This window comes from Paramacrobiotus metropolitanus, unplaced genomic scaffold (genome assembly GCF_019649055.1).
Source record: "Paramacrobiotus metropolitanus isolate TYO unplaced genomic scaffold, Prichtersi_v1.0 Parri_scaffold0000020, whole genome shotgun sequence".
Classification (NCBI taxonomy): domain Eukaryota; kingdom Metazoa; phylum Tardigrada; class Eutardigrada; order Parachela; family Macrobiotidae; genus Paramacrobiotus; species Paramacrobiotus metropolitanus.
Genome location: NW_026570240.1, coordinates 1,122,704 through 1,141,927, shown reverse-complemented (window position 1 = coordinate 1,141,927; position 19,224 = coordinate 1,122,704). Strand labels below are relative to the sequence as shown.

The 19,224-nt window shown below is 42.1% G+C and overlaps 1 protein-coding gene and 1 long non-coding RNA gene across 12 annotated transcripts; one reads left to right on the top strand and one right to left on the bottom strand.

Annotated features, from left to right (window-relative positions):
* Positions 1–471: 471 nt before the first annotated feature.
* Positions 472–18,750, top strand: LOC129586327 (cGMP-inhibited 3',5'-cyclic phosphodiesterase 3A-like). Of its 11 annotated transcripts, XM_055479490.1 has the most exons (16): positions 472–1,043; positions 1,101–1,316; positions 2,973–4,039; positions 14,234–14,506; positions 14,693–15,077; positions 15,132–15,358; positions 15,442–15,591; positions 15,838–15,949; positions 16,029–16,065; positions 16,128–16,219; positions 16,467–16,666; positions 16,773–16,976; positions 17,210–17,371; positions 17,484–17,670; positions 17,737–17,936; positions 18,075–18,750. In XM_055479490.1, exons 3-16 carry the CDS (start codon positions 3,005–3,007, stop codon positions 18,117–18,119), a joined length of 3,309 nt encoding a protein of 1,102 aa, XP_055335465.1. In that variant the 5' UTR covers positions 472–1,043; positions 1,101–1,316; positions 2,973–3,004; the 3' UTR covers positions 18,120–18,750. The 11 variants fall into 11 exon arrangements, with proteins under 11 accessions (XP_055335465.1, XP_055335466.1, XP_055335464.1 ...); XM_055479491.1 differs by lacking the exon at positions 1,101–1,316 and having other exon boundaries at positions 2,979–4,039; XM_055479489.1 differs by lacking the exon at positions 1,101–1,316.
* Positions 10,634–11,559, bottom strand: LOC129586339 (uncharacterized). The gene is made up of 3 exons (XR_008690121.1): positions 11,280–11,559; positions 11,174–11,218; positions 10,634–11,075 (listed from the first exon to the last, which is right to left on the bottom strand). It is a non-coding gene; the product is annotated as an uncharacterized LOC129586339 (long non-coding RNA).
* Positions 18,751–19,224: the final 474 nt, after the last annotated feature.

Genomic DNA, 19,224 nt, shown 5'->3' with positions numbered 1-19,224 from the left:
TGGTTATAAGGCTTTTAATTTGAATATCATGCGCTTGGTCATGAGATCGACATGTGTTTGAACCAGAAATGAAATGTTGTAAAACCTTCCGATAGTCGATTGATTACAAACATCCATTCATGCTCCCCTTGTACGTGAGCATACTGATGTCAATTGTTCCGCCACATGTACAGTACCGCACTGCCATAGATCATAATCACGAGGCGTTTTATGTATGCTAGCTTGAGCGGCAGATTCATTTGCATAAAATTGCCGATTGTCAAGTTGTGCTCAAAGGCTGCAAACTTTAAAGGATTGTTTACTGATCCCGGCGCACAGTGGGAGTTGATTTAACAAGCCGGGAAAACAGAGGGACTGTGGTGCGCCGTGCTCTACACTATACACATTGGCGTACAAACATGCCCGCGCGCGGCACCGCCGCCGCAGAGGCTGCCAGTTTGTGAATTATCGCCGGCATATACACCAAGGTAGAGAGAGCGAGAGAAGTACGAGAGATAGATAGCTGGTTCACTGTCAGTGACACAAATAAAGCTTTATGGCTGGAGAGACTTTGTGACATCGAAGAAGGCCCGCAACGAACTTGAAAAACGGTTCAACATTTTGCTCCAGTTTGTGTCGCCTAAACCACAATCCTCTTTATGCTCACCATCATGCTGAGTTTTACTTTTTCTGGCATCTGTTCTTATGTCTTGCGCAGTGTATTCAGCTGGGCTTTATGAGCACATGAGTTGCACAGCATTTCGTCTGTTTTGCAGAGCAATATATATTTTTGCGAAACACGTACATCGTTAATTTATTGCGTTGTTGGCCGAGATTCTTCAGAAAGATCTGAGGAGTTTCAGTGCGTTTGCGAAGCTCAACGGCTGCACATACATGTACGAAGCGTATGTGAGTGTGATTTGCTACACGACACCGTGTGCGGAACTGCGGATGCATTGCGAACCATTCATCAGGAAATTCCTTATTCAGCAATAATATGAGCGGGCTGGCTTTGGTGGTAATCGGGGTCTCTGGGTGATTACGATTGGTATTTGAGCGGCGAGGTAAGCTGTTATTGATACGGATTGCAGTGGGTCTTACATGTAATATAATCCGTTTAGTCGGCATAATTCGTCTGATAAAACGGAGGCGGGCAATTTCGTCATTTGTAATCTAAACACATGTCATCGGAATCTGAGTCCAAGTGTCAATTTTTTCCCTGCAAGTGATGCGCTTTCGTGACGGAAAGGAATGTGATATGCATCAGGGAATTGCTTGAGCGCACCGTCTTTCGGCATTGTATTCCCCCTGTTTTGGTTTCTTTGGTGGGTTTTAAGGTAATTACTGGCCTTTCAGCTGTTTCCTGGTGCCCATTTGAGCTGTCACAAGATGCTTTTCATTGTCGCCGTCGAATACTCGTTGCCGTTTTTCGCATGAAATTTGATCGGGAATATTGTTTACTAAACCTTTGCATTACGGCCTTATCAATTACTTACCAACCCTGCAATCTGAATGTAGCGACGGAAATCAAATCACTGCTCTCTGAACCAAGCAGCGGAAAATTAGTACATCTGGAAACTAAGGCAGTATTATTATTAGGCAAAGAAAAAGCTGAGAAAAACTGCGCTCCACTTGTAGCATTGTTACATAAATTGTAATATAAATTAGCGGAGGCCTGCACAAAGGGACCAGCATCGACAAGTACTAAATGTTTATTAAACTGTCAGATTGTGGGAAGATTTCCGTTTTTTGTGGGTGTTATTTGCATACAGATTTAGTACTGCATATCGTATCTAATCGTAAGGTTAAAGTACCATTAACGTGATTTGTGGGAGTCGGATGTAAACCGCTTGAAATTATTTAAATGTCCTTTTGATCTCTGCGTTTCGCTAGGGAACTCTCTTACATTTTTAATTTTGATCACATTTTTAATTTTAATGTGCTACATTAATTTTAAATCAATTCTGGGTGACTGAATTCATGCAACCAAGCATGGTGTTTTCTGTCGATTTACGCCTCGATTTTCGACAGTATCGAAACTCGAAAGTGATTGATTTAATAGTTTCGATAAGAGATTATTGCACCACAATTATTCGGAAATTTACGTTATCGATGCTGCGGGTCGCTTTATGGGTGATTTGCAGGTTGCATTAATCTCCTCTTTGCATGTTATTCTTTCCGATTTTTATGAGTTGCTATTACTTTCCACCAATTGCCGGGTAATGTAGTTTAGTTGTATTGAATTAGTGGACCGACAGAAACTTGGTCGTTCGCAAATCGTAGCAGTAAATGGTGGGCAGTTTTTGCTTATTATAGGCAGCTTTTTGACAGTCGGCTTGGAATATGCGGTTTAAGAGCTCCGTACGAAATGTTCAATACGTGGTGTAGCACCATGTAGCGGTCCGTGTTTAACCGAGTCAAATTTGCATCGGCAATTCACGACTACAGTCGTATAAGATTGTAAGCAAAGAAATGTTTATGTCTAAATGGCTTTTATGCGAGTTTGGCTTGCATTTTCTGAAATGCTTCTTTGTACACAAGAGCAAAACGTTTATTATTTTAGTAAGTACTATACTATACTATTTTAGTAATTATTTCATAACCACGTTTGACGGAATGGATATGCTTTCTGATTTGAAATTACTGTAAAAAGCTTTGCACTTTTGTTAACATTGTGTCGTAGGCACACGCTGGACTGACGTTGAGGTGTTGTGAATGGCTGTGCCATTGCGTTTCACAAAAAAAGTTGCTGTCATTGACGTCGTGGTACTTTTCTATTTCATATGGGAAGTTTTATTTATTGTTAGTGCTTCGTACAACCAATGCAGTAACAGCAGTAAAGCAACTGACTGAATGAGAAGTTTTTTTGTGCATCAGTTGATTGTACTGTTATTAACGTAATTAAATTACGATACACAATAAACAGCAATTATATCATTCTGTCATTCGATGGATTGTGTTATTTGGCAGTACTATAAATGAATGTTTTACAGTTGCAGGCGTTAAAGCAAAGACCGGCTTGAAGATGAACTTAAGGTTGGCGGAAAGTGATTTCGGGCATCATTCACGAACGCACAGTGAATCATCAAGCGGCTCGATGGACGAACCTGGCCGACGTCAGCAGTTGGAAACCTTGCTGGAGAAGACCGACGAAGACGTTGCTGATGAATGTTTTGTTCCTAGTAGCAAGACACTATTCTATCTGTCCGAATCGCAGCCGGTGCTGTCGAGTTCGATTTTGACTGACTGCAGCAGCAGCACTGAGCCGAGCAACGGTAATGAATTTGTTAATGTCGCTAAGCCTGCCAAAAGCCAGCAAACCATTAAGCCCGAAAATGCTAAGCAATGGACCTTCGTGATTATTACAACGTTGATAGCTGTAACGTGCTCAACGAGTCCGCAGCTGGTGCGAGGCGTTGTCTTACCGTTGATCGCCATAATCTCCTTGTGGTGTTGTCTGGAATTCTTGGTGCTGCAATTATGGCAAAAATCTCCGATGGTCGGAAGTGCAACATACCGATCAAACAATGTGCGATCATTAAATAGTGTGTACCAGTTGTGTGGTTACGGATGTATCGGCGAATGCATTGCGTGCTGTTTTGCCAGCTTGTTTCCGGATTATCTCCGTAGCCTGATTGTCCTGTGCAGCATCGGCTTGACACTCTTCTGCAGCAGGAGTGTGCCCAACACAGCCCGGATATCCGTGTCAGTTGTCTTTATTGCCATTTGCCGCGCGGCAGCCCAGTGCATTGCAGTATTACCAGCCTTGCTGGCACCGTTTACCGTCTACGGGTTGGGCGTAATTGTGGGAATCTTCTTGGAGCAGCAGCCCATTGTGGGGACTGTGCAGTCCACAGATAGTGCTGTTGGCCGTGTTACTGCGGGTGCTAATCCCATCAGCCGACTGACAGATGCCGAGTGCCAGTCGCGCCAACGTCGGCCCAGTATCATGTCCTTAGGAGTTGGTGACAGAACGGTTCCCGTTTGCTGCACATCATTGACTCCTAGTGCTCGAGGTCGCAGGACCTCGCTCCCGTCACTTTCCATGAATCGGCACCGGGTGAGTTTCCGATATGCGTTGTTTGTTAGGGCGAATTCTTACAATGCTCGCTTGGTCGTGACGTGGTTGACTCCAAGGCCTAATGCGTGTCGATTGGGCATTTTGTCCCCCTGCCAAAGTTGATTACGTTTTATTACCATCGTTTAACATAAGGAAACGACTTCCCACAGCGTCTTAAAAAGTCGCTGCAAACCGTTGAGCCAGGGCGGGTAGTTAGCGTGCGTGAGACATTATCACCCATTTTCCGCGCATCGGCCATGCTCAAACGCTCTCGTTTCCTTATCCTTGCAGCGTATTTATTGTGTGACTGTACGCTGAACTGTACGTGTGTAAAGATTATGGCATCTTTGGAAGATTTTGTTCGCTCCATTTAATAGCGCTAGTGGAGAGATAGAATGTTGCATGCTTGTTTCCTGCAATATACATTCGCCTAGTTCGAAAGGACACTTTACTTTGCCATTAATGGTTAGCTGAAATTCTGAAATTTTCGGTTAACGAGTGCGAAACGACAAAAGAAGCAATGCCTAGACCTACATTTTTTAACGACATGATCCGTTCATTTTCCTTGCAACTTCGCGAAGATGTCGAAACTCCTGAAAAACAACTGGAACTGTCCAAGGGTGGTTCCCCTGTCAATCCGGTATGAGAAAACCACAGTAACAGATTTAGATTCAGATTTTGTTGTTTGCCTCGGACAATACCAGATTGTGCTGCATGCCGTTTTTGTGTAAAACGAAAATGGTAATACCGAAGCTCGATTAAATGGGTAAATGGATTAAACTAATTAATTTGATGGTGTGGTGTCACTTTGCAGCTTACGTGTGCCATGTTGTACACGAAATCTCAGTGAACAGTTTAAAACTGGAATCTCTTTTTCAGAGGGTTTTGTTAGGATAAAAAATTGTTTATGTACTTTTGCTGTCTGATTTTTCGTAACGTGTGTATTGCTCGTAATGCATCGCTCACGCGCCGTTTGCGATATAATTTGTATAGGGTATGGCGAGAACTGGCGACCTGTGCCAGGCTGTGCGTACAACTCACAAGGTTGACATTTCGATATATTGTCAATTCCTGTAATGTTTCCTGCAGTGCTTAAAGTTCGATTGCATGGGCAGTGAGCAACCTTTTCCTAGAAGGCACTTCCGCTAATGGTTATTGCGGCTTTGAAATGTGTATTTAATTTGTTAAATGCGCGAATTCAGTTTCCGCTCGTATCGGTTCAAATGAAAATATTTTACAAACTGTAAAAAATGCTGCCCTTATACACCGCTTTACGACGTATGTTATCTTGAATTGTTTGCAACGGGTACCGAACTACCGATCATGCACTACCGTGAGTTTAAAAGCTCCCTGCCATTGTTAAGACAACTACTGAGAAATTTTGTAAAAGCCTACCAACGAAAATGTTTGTCCAATTATCAAGGTGGATGTGATCAGGTTGTATCTTTCATAAACGCAGCACAGGTTATTTACTTCTTGTTTTACTGTGGTTGTTTGTATTCAGCGTGTGATAATTAGAAGTTGTAACTACTGCTAGGATTTGATGAGCCGTGATTGCACAAAAATGTTAATGGCTGATGGTTCAGTTCTCTAATCTCGGAATCTGTTCAGTGCAGATCAAGATTAATTCGCTTCAGTGGCTTCACTATACATCTTGTAAACCACCATTAGATTGCTCTTTAGGATTAAATTGAAATTAGTTTCCATCATGCATCGCTAATCGATAGTTTCTTGGTTAAACCTACTGGTTTGCTAGTGCAGTAATTTGTTGTGTAACAAAGATTCCCAAATCGGCCGTTATCTTCTTGGACGCATATTATTTCAACCATTGGAGCTTCGAGATTGTTTCCGGTTTGTGATATGTTTTCGGATTCATCCTAGTGGAAACAACATTGTTAGCTCCCAATACTGTTTCCACAGTTTAGGCACATGCCGGCTGATTTGCTTGCACTTGTAAAGCCGGAAGTTGAACGATAGATCCCAGGTCTCATCTGGTAGAAATCTTATAACATCCGAGTCATTCCCTAGTTTCCTCAAACGACTTTTTTTGGGCTATTTTTCCGGTAACGGAATGGCGACCTATTTTCCGCAACGGAATGGCGACACCCGTTCAAAAGCCGATAGTATCACAGAAAGCAAATGAATACCTTAATTTCTTGTTTTTTTTGTCTCCTTCCGATTTTGCAGTGCAGAGGTATGCTCGGGGGTCCATTTATTTGTTTAAAATTAATAGTATCGTGTTACATATTATATACTTAGTTTTATTGTTTATTATAAAGTGCATGTGTACAGTTGTATAGTTGTAACCTAACGAAAAGGCAACGGAGACAGACGACAACGATTAGCGTAACAAAATTAATTTACAATCCCGAAGAACACGGCATAGCATGGGAAGGTCATGAGACTTATGTTGGTGGGAATGCACACTACTAACTCTAACTGGAGCAAACAGTTCAGTGCGTGGCGGAACTACTGTATACCACGGTATATGCAGTCTACGGTACAAGGTACCAACTGCAAAGGCAGTTAAGGCACCAAGAAGCAAGTTAAGGGTTGCTATGTTTCTAAGAACCAAAGGGAACAAGACAGTAATGAACAAAACTTAGAGTTTAGTTAAAATGGCTTCTCTTCTTCTAGCGTCCGTCTTTTAGGTAGAAAAGTGTTTTATTCAGATTACATTCAGTTTGAAAGTATCGATAAGCAGGGTCGTGCAACTGGCCGTACTCATACTGGACGAATTCCGTATTCTTCCGGTGTCACAATCTTCGTTTTTCGCAATGCCGCTTACGAGTGCATCTCATAAATACATTATCGTACTAGGGTAGCTTATTTAATGAAGGCTCATACAGACCACTGCGTTGGCTGACATCCAAGTTGTTTGATGTTGGCTACAGCAAAAATATCGGCAAAACCAGTATCTATCGGTTATAATTACTAGCATAGCTCGGAGAAGTCAAGCGATAGCCGGAGCCTCACTCTGCCTGAGAAACCATAAAAATCACCATGTAGTCTGTGGCGCTAAAGTTTCAAGTGAGTTGTATACTTGCTATCGAAATTCTCGCGACGGACCTCTGAAAATCTGCGCATTATTTCCTTATCTCAAACTATATAATATCAAAATATGACTTTGAGATCGTCCGGGAATAGCTTTTCCATCTCACACTTTTATCAAAACGATGCCACGCTTGGCACAGACATCGTGAATATGTCGGTATTTCACAGCTTTAACTAATCTGCGGCTCCCTTCAGAGATATTTGGGATGCGTTTGTGGGTATGATCTGTCAGAGTCATGATTTACAGATAAATCCCGCCGAACAGTTTTGAATTGATTAGCATGAAACAATTAGAATTGGTTTTTTTTGGTCATTCCGCTTGCATTTAATTGGCCTGACGCCGCCTTAGTAGTAATGAAATGGATTGGTGATCCAGGACTCATTGGCGATTTATCCAACCATGAACGCTTCACAAGATTTGGTTAATATTAATTCACTATTATGATCTGATGCGCTGTTGCCGATGTGAATGCTTTTTAAGCTCATAGTTTTATTCACGGACTGTGGTATGCCCTGTGGGAGATTTGATTATTTATTTTGTCCACTTTGGAAGCGACACAAGGTGGGATTGTTCTATAGTAATAGGCTGTCTTATCTGCATTTGATACGTTATTACAAGCCTAGAAAACAATGCAGATTTTGGTTCTAATGCTCTGGTACAGGTAAAAGAATGCTTTACCGCTGTTAGCACATTACTTGCAGAAATTGATTTTGAGCCAATTGTGAGATGCTCTTGCAAAGCAAAGATTTGCTGTTACAAATATGACCACCACAACTTTTAAAAGAAACATGTTATTGCTGCTGCTGCTTTGTGCTGCAGATATTTACTTTTTGGCATTCATACTTCGACCTGGTGTCTAAAAAATCCTGTTGCTGTGCTTAAAATCGGAGTTTTGAATATATTATAATTGTTAGGACGTAGACTCGGAACACAGTTGTGTTTCACTGGTCATATAGTAGATATCATTTTTGATCGGAGCTTAATAACTGCTTGGGTAAAAGAAGTGTTGCATTTGCAAATATGTCACGAAGTGAATGTCTAGTTTGACGTCTGCCACGTGGGTAAAAACTGCAACTTTGTTACATCATGCAGATAAACTTGCATGTTCTGCGTTCGGTCCGTTTGTACTACTCGGTAGTTGTACTCGTATCAGCGGGGATAACGGAGTACCGACTATGGTTGCAACTTGTGTTTTAACTTGAATTTCCATGCGCAACGTGTCGCAGTCTTGGATAATATTATAACGCACTGTCGCTTTTATTTAAATGGTACTGTTGGGATGTTACAAAGATTTTTGTGCGCGCAGCGCAGATGTACATAAAAAAGTTGTCCGCAGAGGCGCTAATGAGATTTGACACTTTGTGCTGGCAATATTTCCGCTTGTTAGAAAATTGATAACTTTTGTATTGTTATTTGTAAGGAAATGAAATCATTGATGGTTCCAAGATATGCTTCGACGAAGTATTTCAGAACATAATCAGGTTCGTTTGAACTTTCCATTAGCCGGCTAGCTTACCAGTATACTTAATTGTTGCTGGGTTTGTGAGAGCGCTATGTGCTCCAAAAAACGTACCTACGTAGCCGGTAACCGGATTTCACATTTCTGTGGGCGACCGACTAATGACGTTAACGACAGCAGGATCGGAAATCAGCGCTCGGTTTCATGAATCCCGTGACTAGTTTTAGTTGTGTTCTCTCCTGTTAATAGGTACTATCATGAGAAATAGCGTCGAACGAAACGGAGTAATGGATGTTGAAACTTTGGTTCACAAAATCGAAAACTTCGATTGCTGAATGTGTCTGATCCGATGATCAGTGTGATGGTTCAGGCTGATCACTTTTGGCGGACACGGATTGTGGGTGGGAGACAAATGGCAAGCGTAGTGCGCTCCCATATGGACTGCACTGCTGCGCGATTTTACACTTGTCAACTGCTCGAGGGATACTATCCATCACCGCGTCCGCGATAGGATTATTGGGATTGTGCTTTTTTTTACCGTGCACTTGCTTTATTTAAGAGATGAACCACCAAATATCTCGGATTTGGTTAGCTAGAGTGTTGCTGCTTTGCTGAAAAAGTTGCGGACGTGTGCTGGAATTGAGGAATTCTGTATCAGTTTGTGGTGTTTCGAAGAAGTAGAATTATCTTCCTTCTGTCGACTATGGATGCACTTAATCATTCGGCAAGCCGGCTTCAGTTGCCAGATTCGTCGCAGACGGGCGGTGGCCTGAGTCCACGAGTAGGTTCAATATTGTGGTTGTTTTAAATAAATTTTGTTTTTTTTATTGGATTTTGATTAGATACGAAAAAAAGCACTTTGGACGATACGACGTTTGACTAAAATTTCTGAATGGTGTTGGGGCAAAGACGTGTGACATGGGCATACATGTGGCAGATCACGGTTTGCATAGCAGTGGTAACACTGATATGAATGTGTGCTTACTTATAATTATTATGAATTTTCTTTACTCATTACGAGTATAAATATTAATTATGAAATGGTGATAGCAAGAAACATCACGATGGTACCCTTGAAACTGGGAACGGCAAATTAGTTGACGGGTAAACTAAAACGGCTCATGCCGAGTATGCCAGCTGATTTCCTGTATGTATGCAGTTTATTTACTTCCTTTTTGGAAAATGTTGCCGTTCATAATTATATTTTCATAAGCACAATAACGAGGGTTTTTTATGAATCCGCGATGATCTCATTGTTTTTTTGTTAGCGATTAATTTTGGTAGTCAGATCTGTAGCACCATGCGTCTAGGCTGTGGGTGTACACTGTACAGACAGATCTGTAATGCCAAAATGCCGCTTTATATCGTATATTGTACTTATCGTTAAAATTAAGCAACCTTCAGCTTATCTTTCTGCTGGCAAGTGTCGCTTCTAGAATACGTACTGGAATTTGGCAAACGCAGAAAGCCGACGCTTTTTGAATTATTTCTGGAATCCTACCTAGAATCTCTATAACTACCCTAATGCTCGAGTAATACTGTATGTACGTTATAATCAGTACGCTAAACGTGGTTGCAAATCACTCCCTATCCGGCTTATCAAAATGCAGCGCCATTTCATTAAGTGATTGCAACAGTGTGAGCTAATGTGAAGTCTATTATCAGCATGCTAAAAGGGCAACCCGAAAATGATTAGATCAGTGCAACTAAACAGTAAGTAAGTGAATCGATCAATGAAAATGAGAATTAATAAATGAGTCAAAAAGCGCGCGAAGGTAAAGTTCGAGCTCCTGCGGGTATTGAATGGTTGAGGAGCCTGTTTTGTTTGCGGCGCATGTACTTGTACTAACAGCCCCATAGGCATCATGAGAAGGTAATATGAAGTTATATGTATTATTTTTTTAATATTATAAAATACTGTAGGCTTATAGTGAGCGTATTTCTCAGCAAGTAGCTAAGATCTGTTAGCAAGCAGCTAAGAAGTAGTACATGAATACATATAATATGGCACCTCTATCTTCATGTCAACACATACAGGATTCGTGGACGCGCTGCATGCAAATCTGTTTAGCATCTTGTTTGCGAATTCTATGAGAAACGTTAATTTTTGCAGTTTGCATCATTAGCATAGATGATGGAAACAAATCTTGGTCGATCTCGCTTTCGATCTTGACCTTGCTGAGTTCTTCTCCTAGGCGTTTTTGAATGATTTGTTGCGGTGATGGGATAATTTATGCGCATCTTCGCAATTGTGAGATACTGTAAGTCTTCTTTCTCGCATGGTTATGACTGTACTTGTAGTTCTATAGTGTATCCGCAGCATGTATGCACATTCTGTTGCTACAATTTGCAGATGCGTATGTAATGCAATATAGAACGGATTAATGCAGTTATTGTTGTCATAAACATTGGGTCGCTGCCGAATTGCAGACGTAATCAGCTTCGGATGAAAGTCTCTGAAATTTTTTAATCGCTTCAGGCGCTCTTGTAGTCTGCTGCTTTCTTCGATTGGTCACGTGCACCTTTAATAATATGATGATGCGTTTAATTTCTGCAAGCCGCCAAAGCTGGGCGTTTTCGGCACCACCGAAAGCGATATGGGCGATGTACAGATACGTACTAAACCGCGTACCACGTCGATCCTGAGATATGTATCTATACTCGTCTGCAACCGGTACCGTATCAGTTGCGTGACAAATGAAATATGCTTGCGGAAGCGAACTGACTTGCTGCTCTTGTCAATTTTCGTCAAGTTTCGGCTAAGGACATTTATAACATTTGAAGACTCAACAAAGCTGATTGCAATCTACTTGAGATTTCCACGTCCGAGGCGTTCAATGAGTAGCGCTAGTGTTGTGCCTGCGCACACGATTATAGCGTGTCGGTGTGGCTATGATCGGATCATTACACTTTTAATGTCTTTCACTGGTCGGAGGCACTTGATTTTTTTCCTCCTTACTTAAAAGATCATAATGCATTAGTGAACGATCACTGCGATTTGCGAGCTATGACGTCGGATACTGGTGCCGCTAATCAGGCCCTTCACTGTTGAATACATATTATTTTGATATTTGCTTTTTGCAAAGAAAGCGCAATACATACTTCTGTCGCTGTGTAGCTACTGTGTTGCGGTAGTCGTACAGCAATGAGCGGTAATCAATCGGGTGATGTGCGAACGATCGCAGCAAGGAATTTCCGTAATCTTTCCATTTCTATTACCCAGCATTCGTTCTCCTCTGATGAGGTTGGTAGATTGATGCAAATTGGACTCCCTATAGTATGTGCTCGCTCTTTATCCAGCTAGCCAGCCGCGTAATCCTTATTTCCGGTGTGGATTATGATTATCTGTATGAATTTTCTTGTGAGCTACATATGCGACTAAGCTAACACAAAAGATATATCCTGTATCCAAAACCCCGGTGAATTTCTAAGGAATTGCAGCCCAACCATATAGATCGGTTGGCGCTTCCAGGGCGTTGTTTTCGCACCTTATATGGACGCGTGTGGGGCTGGCAATACAGTTTCTCTTGTGCTATCTAACCACTGCTTCTAACCTTATCCCATAAAAATCCCCAACGCCATAAACGTTAACGCTGTAAAGATATGGAGGATGGCAGTGCAGTCTCTGTGGACCTAATGCTTGTGCCGGGCTTTTTGTAATCCACGGCCAACGGGCGTAGTGCTTTCACTGCTCTGTGATTGTTAAGCGTAACGTAATGGAAAACATATTGGATGTGAGATAATCGAATTTGTGTGCGCTTCGTTTTTTTGCTTGATGGACCAATTAATTTATGTGACTATGGGTGTGCATCTCTGGGGTCCAGAGCGAATAATGTGAACGGATTGTCATCGTCCGGTTTTTCGTACGGTTTTTTTGTAGCTTTCTTTGAATTGCATATAGCCGTACTTTTGTTTGCATTATGTATTCGGTCGAAAATCGTGCAACTAGATTAAGGCGAATGTTCCAGCGGGCGGAATGTTTTAGCGATACTCCTGCCGCTTTGGTAAGTTTTTTTTTATCATGACTAAACGAGATCGATAGATGGTATAGCGGTTCAGTTTTCTTGAAGATCTTGTCGTGCACCGGTTGTGCCCTGGTCACTCTGGCTAAATATAATGGTTTGTTTGTTATAACGATTTTGAATATTTACCTTTTGCTTGCGCACGGTGGTAGATTTTGCTGCTTTTTGCGCGTCCGACTGTACGCGAATCCATGACAGATGTTGCAGCTGTTTAGTAATTTACAAGTATCACGCAATGTGTCATATTATTGTACGCATTTATCTACGGTGGGATTGTCTTACATTCTACGGCCAGTATATCCAATATCTTATGACGGTGTCACTATACGGTGCCGTTTCGCGGTTTATTAAATATGTATCGCAATATGGCAGCAGAATAACACTGAATAGTGTTTTAAACTGGAGTTTAAACTGGATTATTTAACATGTTAGGGTCATGGGTACAGTGCATAGAAAGTGCTGCAGTTATGGGAAAAGAAAGGTTTTTAACCCTTATTTGGTTTGTTCAAACCAAAACATCGGAGATGCGCATGTGTTATTTTTATTTCCCGTGAGCGGCAGTTCGATATGTTTCCTCTGTTAGATTATCCTTGTTGATAGCGATGGTCTAGTATGACTGTTACTGTACATGTACTTGTATATCGTATGCACACTATTCATACAGTTTGCAGTTTGCAAAAAATTCAGTCCTAAGGTTTTAGCTACTGTAGACCGTACCACATACGTAGTGTAAATTAGAATCAGCTTACAGTTAAATCTTATGCTTCAAGTGTGTTAGCGATATATCTATCAGCACTTCGGGTAAGGTGTCCTGGGGAGTTTTTTCGTAACTTCATAATTAACTTGCGGATGGATTGGTACAGTAGAATAAGAAAGAACTGTACAATGCGCAGCCATTCTGGAATCAGTTAGCATTGCTCTTTATGTTTTTCTATTTCTGAGGGCCTGCCAGTTTTTGTATTTATTCATAAAGTTACTTAACAGTACTATATATAGCCATTTATGTTCTGATGTTTGAAGTCGGCTGGCAGTTTAGGTGAGCTGCAGAAAAGCAGAATATTTCGGAATTCATACTTTTTAATGAGAAGAGTTTGGAACACGGTTTTAGTTTTAGCCCAGCAGAAAAGCTCAGACAGTTTTTGTTAAAAATTTCCTGGAGTCACTAGCACTAAATGACAGCTAAATATGCCGAAGAAAACTTTGCTGGGAGTTCGGTGCTAGGTAAAAAGATCCATATTCTTATTAAATTTCGCAGTACATAGTAAACTTTAAATCGAAAATGTCGAAAATGCACTACAGTACAAAAATGTGGATAGCTCTCGAGGGACAAAGTGTCAAACATCCATGCCGTAACGGTTTAACCAGTACAAAATGGAAATGCGTACAGTACTAAAATTGCTCAAGGTACCGTGTGATTATAACTTTTACTTGACAGGGACATCCGTCCAAAACTTTGGGTGAACTTTAAATGAACTAACACTTAATTTTACAATCATTTATCGGGACACGTGTATTAAGCATTTTCGCTATCAGATTTGCTTGGTACCCGCATGCTTCTGTGAATATAAAGCATGCTGCCAGACGACAGATGTTATCTGCTGGACAAAAAAACTTGTGTTCGATAAGTGTTCTGGTTTAGCTATATTGTGGTTTTTTAGCATTCTTCCGGTTCAATGCCGAGTTACGAGGCCGCCGTGATAGCGGAGGCCCATGGAATCATTACGGATATGTTGGCCGATGGGACGCTGCTTCCGCCGCATATTGCCAGCGGTCTGCGAGCTGTGGCCAGCCTGCTGGAACAGCCGGGCATCGGGACGCCATCTAGCGCGTCGGCTCGACAAAAAAATGGTCCCTTTGTGTCACTCTCGGAAGTGTGCAGTGATACGGAAGAGTCGCCTTTCACAGGCGAAAGACCGAACGTCTTACCTAAGGTTAGTCAGCTGGGGGTTCTTTACATTGGAATACACTGTGGTGCTCGTTGCTAGTTATATTGGCAGCTAAAATTCGTTCCGATCTACCGGTACAAATTATCATTTGTTAAATAGCTTGCGTTTGGTAAACTTGGATTTGAGTGTGCCAGAAGCGTTAATTTTTATTCATATTTTGTGATGTTATAGCGCTTTCGTCGAAGTTTACCGCTGAGTCTGCTCCGGCGAATGTCCACTAGCACCTGGACCACCACCACATCGGCTACCGGCTTGCCGACTTTAGAACCGGAACCATCCCGTAAACGAAGCACCAGCTTCCGCACATCTCCCGTAAGCAGTCCGGGGGGCAGTCGCAGCCAGAGCCCATCGCCCGCCTGCTCTCCCAATCCCTCCGCCGATGTCATTGTGCCCAAGCAGCGGTCTCTCAGCACCATAATTCCTTCCAGGGGCAGTCCGGTGACGGCGCCCATTAATCGGAAATATCATCGGAGCACTATCGGCAGTATCAGTGTGCCGGAAGGAGTGCTATCCAAATCAGTGACATTCAATCTAGAGCCGACTAATCTGCGAACAGGTACAGCTTGCGCCATTGATCGGTGGGGATTCGCACTTTAGGGAATTGTTGCAGATGCGCACGTGCTGTCCGAGGAATCACGGCCGGCGGAAAAAATTCATCTATCGCCGGCCATTCGTCGTATTAATCTGACGTCGGACTACGAATCCAGCGAATCTCCTAGCAACAGCGAGCATGACGAATCCGCTGCACTGTTGGATGAACTGGCTGCACAGAATGCAGCGCCTGCTGCTGACGAGTCTGCGCTCGTTCCTGAGGAGGGCAGTGAAGTTGAGGAAGAGGTGTGGTGATAGTTTGGGAAATGCACAATACTAAAGTTGCTTTGGTGGTTATGGGGGGATGTCTATGTGCGTCTTGTAAACAGGATTTGATTCCGGGAAGGCATTATCGCGTTGGCAACATAACGTATGACTTGGAGGTTATTGACGAGCATCCGTTGTTGAATCATCTGTCGGAATGGGACTTCCCAGTTTTTGATTTGTATAATGAAATGGGTGATCGGATTCTCAGTCAGGTGAAAAGTTTTGAAGTTTAAGGTTTTAATTGTTATCGACTTCTTTATTACTCGGCATTATGTTAGTAAAATTGCATGATAATCATATGCAGTCCGTATTACTTATACACGTTAAAACTGTTTCATGTTTTTCTCTTTTGGCGTAACTTGACTCTGATATAATTCATTACGAGTACTCGTACTCGTGCGTTTGGTTAGTAACTTACAAAAGCCGAACCGCCACTGACCCTCTTTGCTTGGTTGCAGGTGGCATATAAAATATTTCAAGATGTTGGGTTATTCGATACATTCAAAATTCCGGTTCAAGAGTTTTTGAATTACTTCCACACACTGGAAATGGGATATCGAGATAAACCATGCAAGTGAAAGACAATCTCAAAGAACAGAATTACAGCCGATATGTACAGTATTACTTTTCAACCGGCTTTTTTTTTCAGACCATAATCGAATTCATGCTGCGGATGTCCTGCACGGGTACACCGTACTTGATTTTTGTGTAGTCTGATAAGGTTTTGATAATGATTTGGGCTTCACAGAGTGTATTTCCTTTCTTCTCAACCAATCCCGGGATTTATTCAGATTCCGTGGCACGATACACCCAAAGTTCCTAAAACTCGCCCAAATTCAGGTAAAGTAGATGGATTTTTAAACGAAGGATGTATAATATTCTAGCGATCGATTGCCTACGTGAGTGGCTGTGGCCAGTAACGGTTCTAAATATTATTTGCGCAAATGGGAGCAAAAATGTGGGCAGCCCACAGTAGTGCGATCCCGGTTTATCATAGTGACGTAGTGTTGGATGGAAAAGAATAATGTATTTTAAGCTTACCTTCTTCTTTGTGATTGCATTTTGGTTCTGATTATTTCGGATTTAGCAGACGTGAGCGCAGGCGACGCTTTACCTAATCTGCGATTGCAATATGCCAACGGCAGCGCGGAGAATGATATTTACGGCATTATGGGTTGTAATCTGCCTCCACTGGAATTAATGGCATTGTATGCAGCAGCGGCTATGCACGATTACGACCATCCTGGCCGCACTAACGCTTTCCTGGTCGCCACCAATGCACCGCAGGTGATAAAGTGGTTACGCACTTGGATATTTGGACGTTTTACTTGCGAATAAATGAAATAAATCCACCGTGTTACTGTCGTAGTCATGCGATGTTTCATCTCTTTAGGCTGTATTGTACAATGACAGATCTGTCCTGGAGAATCATCATGCTGCGGCCGCATGGCGTTTGTTGCTGTGTAAACCGGAATTTAATTGGCTCTGTCACTTGGAGAAAGCCGAATGGAAGCGATTTCGTTATCTTGTTATTGAAGCGGTTCTGGCCACTGATTTAAAGAGACATTTTGAAATTATTGCAGAATTTAATTCCAAGGTTTGTTGGCGCGCTCACTAATGGACAGCACACTACAGTACTTTAAATTCAATGAATGTAAAAAATACCTGCGTGAAAACAAGTTAAAACTGATTTTTTTGCTTCTTGTTGTTGTTTTGCGCGGCTTGTGATATGCGTTGTTCTGACATGATTGATTTTGTTGTTTTGAATTGCACTTTATTTGAACTGTTGCTACCAAAAAACTGCTTGAATTATGCAGCCCTTTTTTTCAGGCATCAGATGACGATGCTCCCGGATTAGACTGGACTAACGAGACTGATCGACTAATGGCGTGTCAAATGTGCATTAAGTTGGCCGATATCAATGGCCCGTGTAAGCGAAAGGATCTTCATTTGCAGTGGACTTACCGCATTACGGAGGAATTTTTTGAACAAGTGAGTTACTGACGACGCCGAGAAAGTGGATAATCTATTACAGTGTAGCGTGCGCGCGTCTGGGTCGAGCATGATAAATGTGATTTATGACTGGATGTGCTTACTTGTTAAGGGCGATGAAGAAGCCAGTCTGGGCCTGCCCATCTCCCCGTACATGGACCGGAACAATCCGCAGCTGGCCAGATTGCAGGAGAGCTTTATCAATCATCTGGTGGCGCCTCTGTGCAATGCCTACGGCGAAGCCGGCTTACTCCCCGGTCGGTGGCGGATCCTGGACGAACCGGAAGACCGAAGCAGCGGTGCGTATTGTAATGTTTTGTCTCTGGCTGTGCAGCGAGGTGTGGTTGATGGAAAGCATCTTACAGACTCTAGTCGGAAAACTAGTTTGGAAACCGGTGGACAAATTCCGGAAGACAGCGTAAGCGAAGATCCGCTTCCGCTGACAGAGAGAGTGCCATTGCCGAGGATAGAGTGCTTATTAACGGAACATCTAAAGTCCAATCACGAGATGTGGGTAATCAAGGTTAAAGAAGAAGAACGGCTAAAAGCTGAAAAAGCCGATTGGGTAAGTACTACACGAACGAAGCTGCAAATGGAAATCAATAAAACAACTGCTGACACAGTTTGCTTGTTTCGACATGAAGATATTGATCTGTTTTGGTAATTTTTGAAACAAAAGCTGCATATTTCATTTACGACGCAGGATTCCAAAAACTCTTCTAGAAAGAACTCGGCAGAGGAGCCCTAGTTTTCTTCAGCAAAGATCTGTTTAGAGGATCAGCTGCCCAAGGCGACGGAATACTGCCCTGAAGCCGAGTGGTCAAACGTTGCTGTGATGCATAATTTACGGATGGATTTATTACTGGGGACTACGGTGCAGTGTAAAATTTGGATGCCGGACAGTAAATTGCGGTGACTTTGAGAGGTCCGGGCAACGATAGTCGGCGAGACGACGGACATTACGGAGAATTTTATGTGTACAGTACGATGATATTCTTGCTGTGCGTGGTGTTGTGTCAATTATCCAAATTTTAAAAAAATTCATCACAGAAATATTCTTTATTTGAGTTCGTATTTTGCTCAAAATGAGGAAATTTTTTGTTGCTTGTGTATTTCCTGTCTGATCTCAAAGACCGAGAGACCGATGTCGATTTTATGCTTCGGGTTGATCCTCTAGGCTCATGGAAATACCACTGGAATGTGTCATAATTCTGTTTTCTGGATTGTGGGTGATTACAGGGTGCCACTTGGCTGTGGTTTGTTAGAATAATTTGGATGTTTTTATTGATATGTTGGTCTGTTTGATAAATGTTTATAACTATAACTTAATTGCTTTTGGATCTGTTGCGATGTTTCAGATTAAAATAAAATAACAGTGATCGCCCTTTTTGCCATGGTGGGTTAGTGAATTGAGGTGGTCTTCCACTTTCATAACGGCAAGTAATTCGATAGCAGGTGCAAAATGAAGCGTCTTAAATAGGATAATCGTATAGTATTAAACAACGCTATAACTCAATGTGATAACCGATCCGCGTAAGGTTTCAACCATAAGGTATCGCGAACCAATGACGAATACACAGCGCTAATTTTTGATCAAAGATTAGCTTAATCCTTTGTCGTTTTACTTTATGATTTAGATTTCTTACTGCTTGCACGCAAGCTGATCATTGTGGTTTGCCAGTTTCACCGTTCGCCATGTTTATGTACAGTCTCAGTACAAAGTGCTATGAAGTCTCACACAGTGCGAAATACCGGTAGTTTTACAACTTCACAGTTGAGCATGTTTGCCCAATGGAAAATCTGTAAAACAAAAGCTGACAACGCACATGCCACTTGCACAAACTGAAAGAATG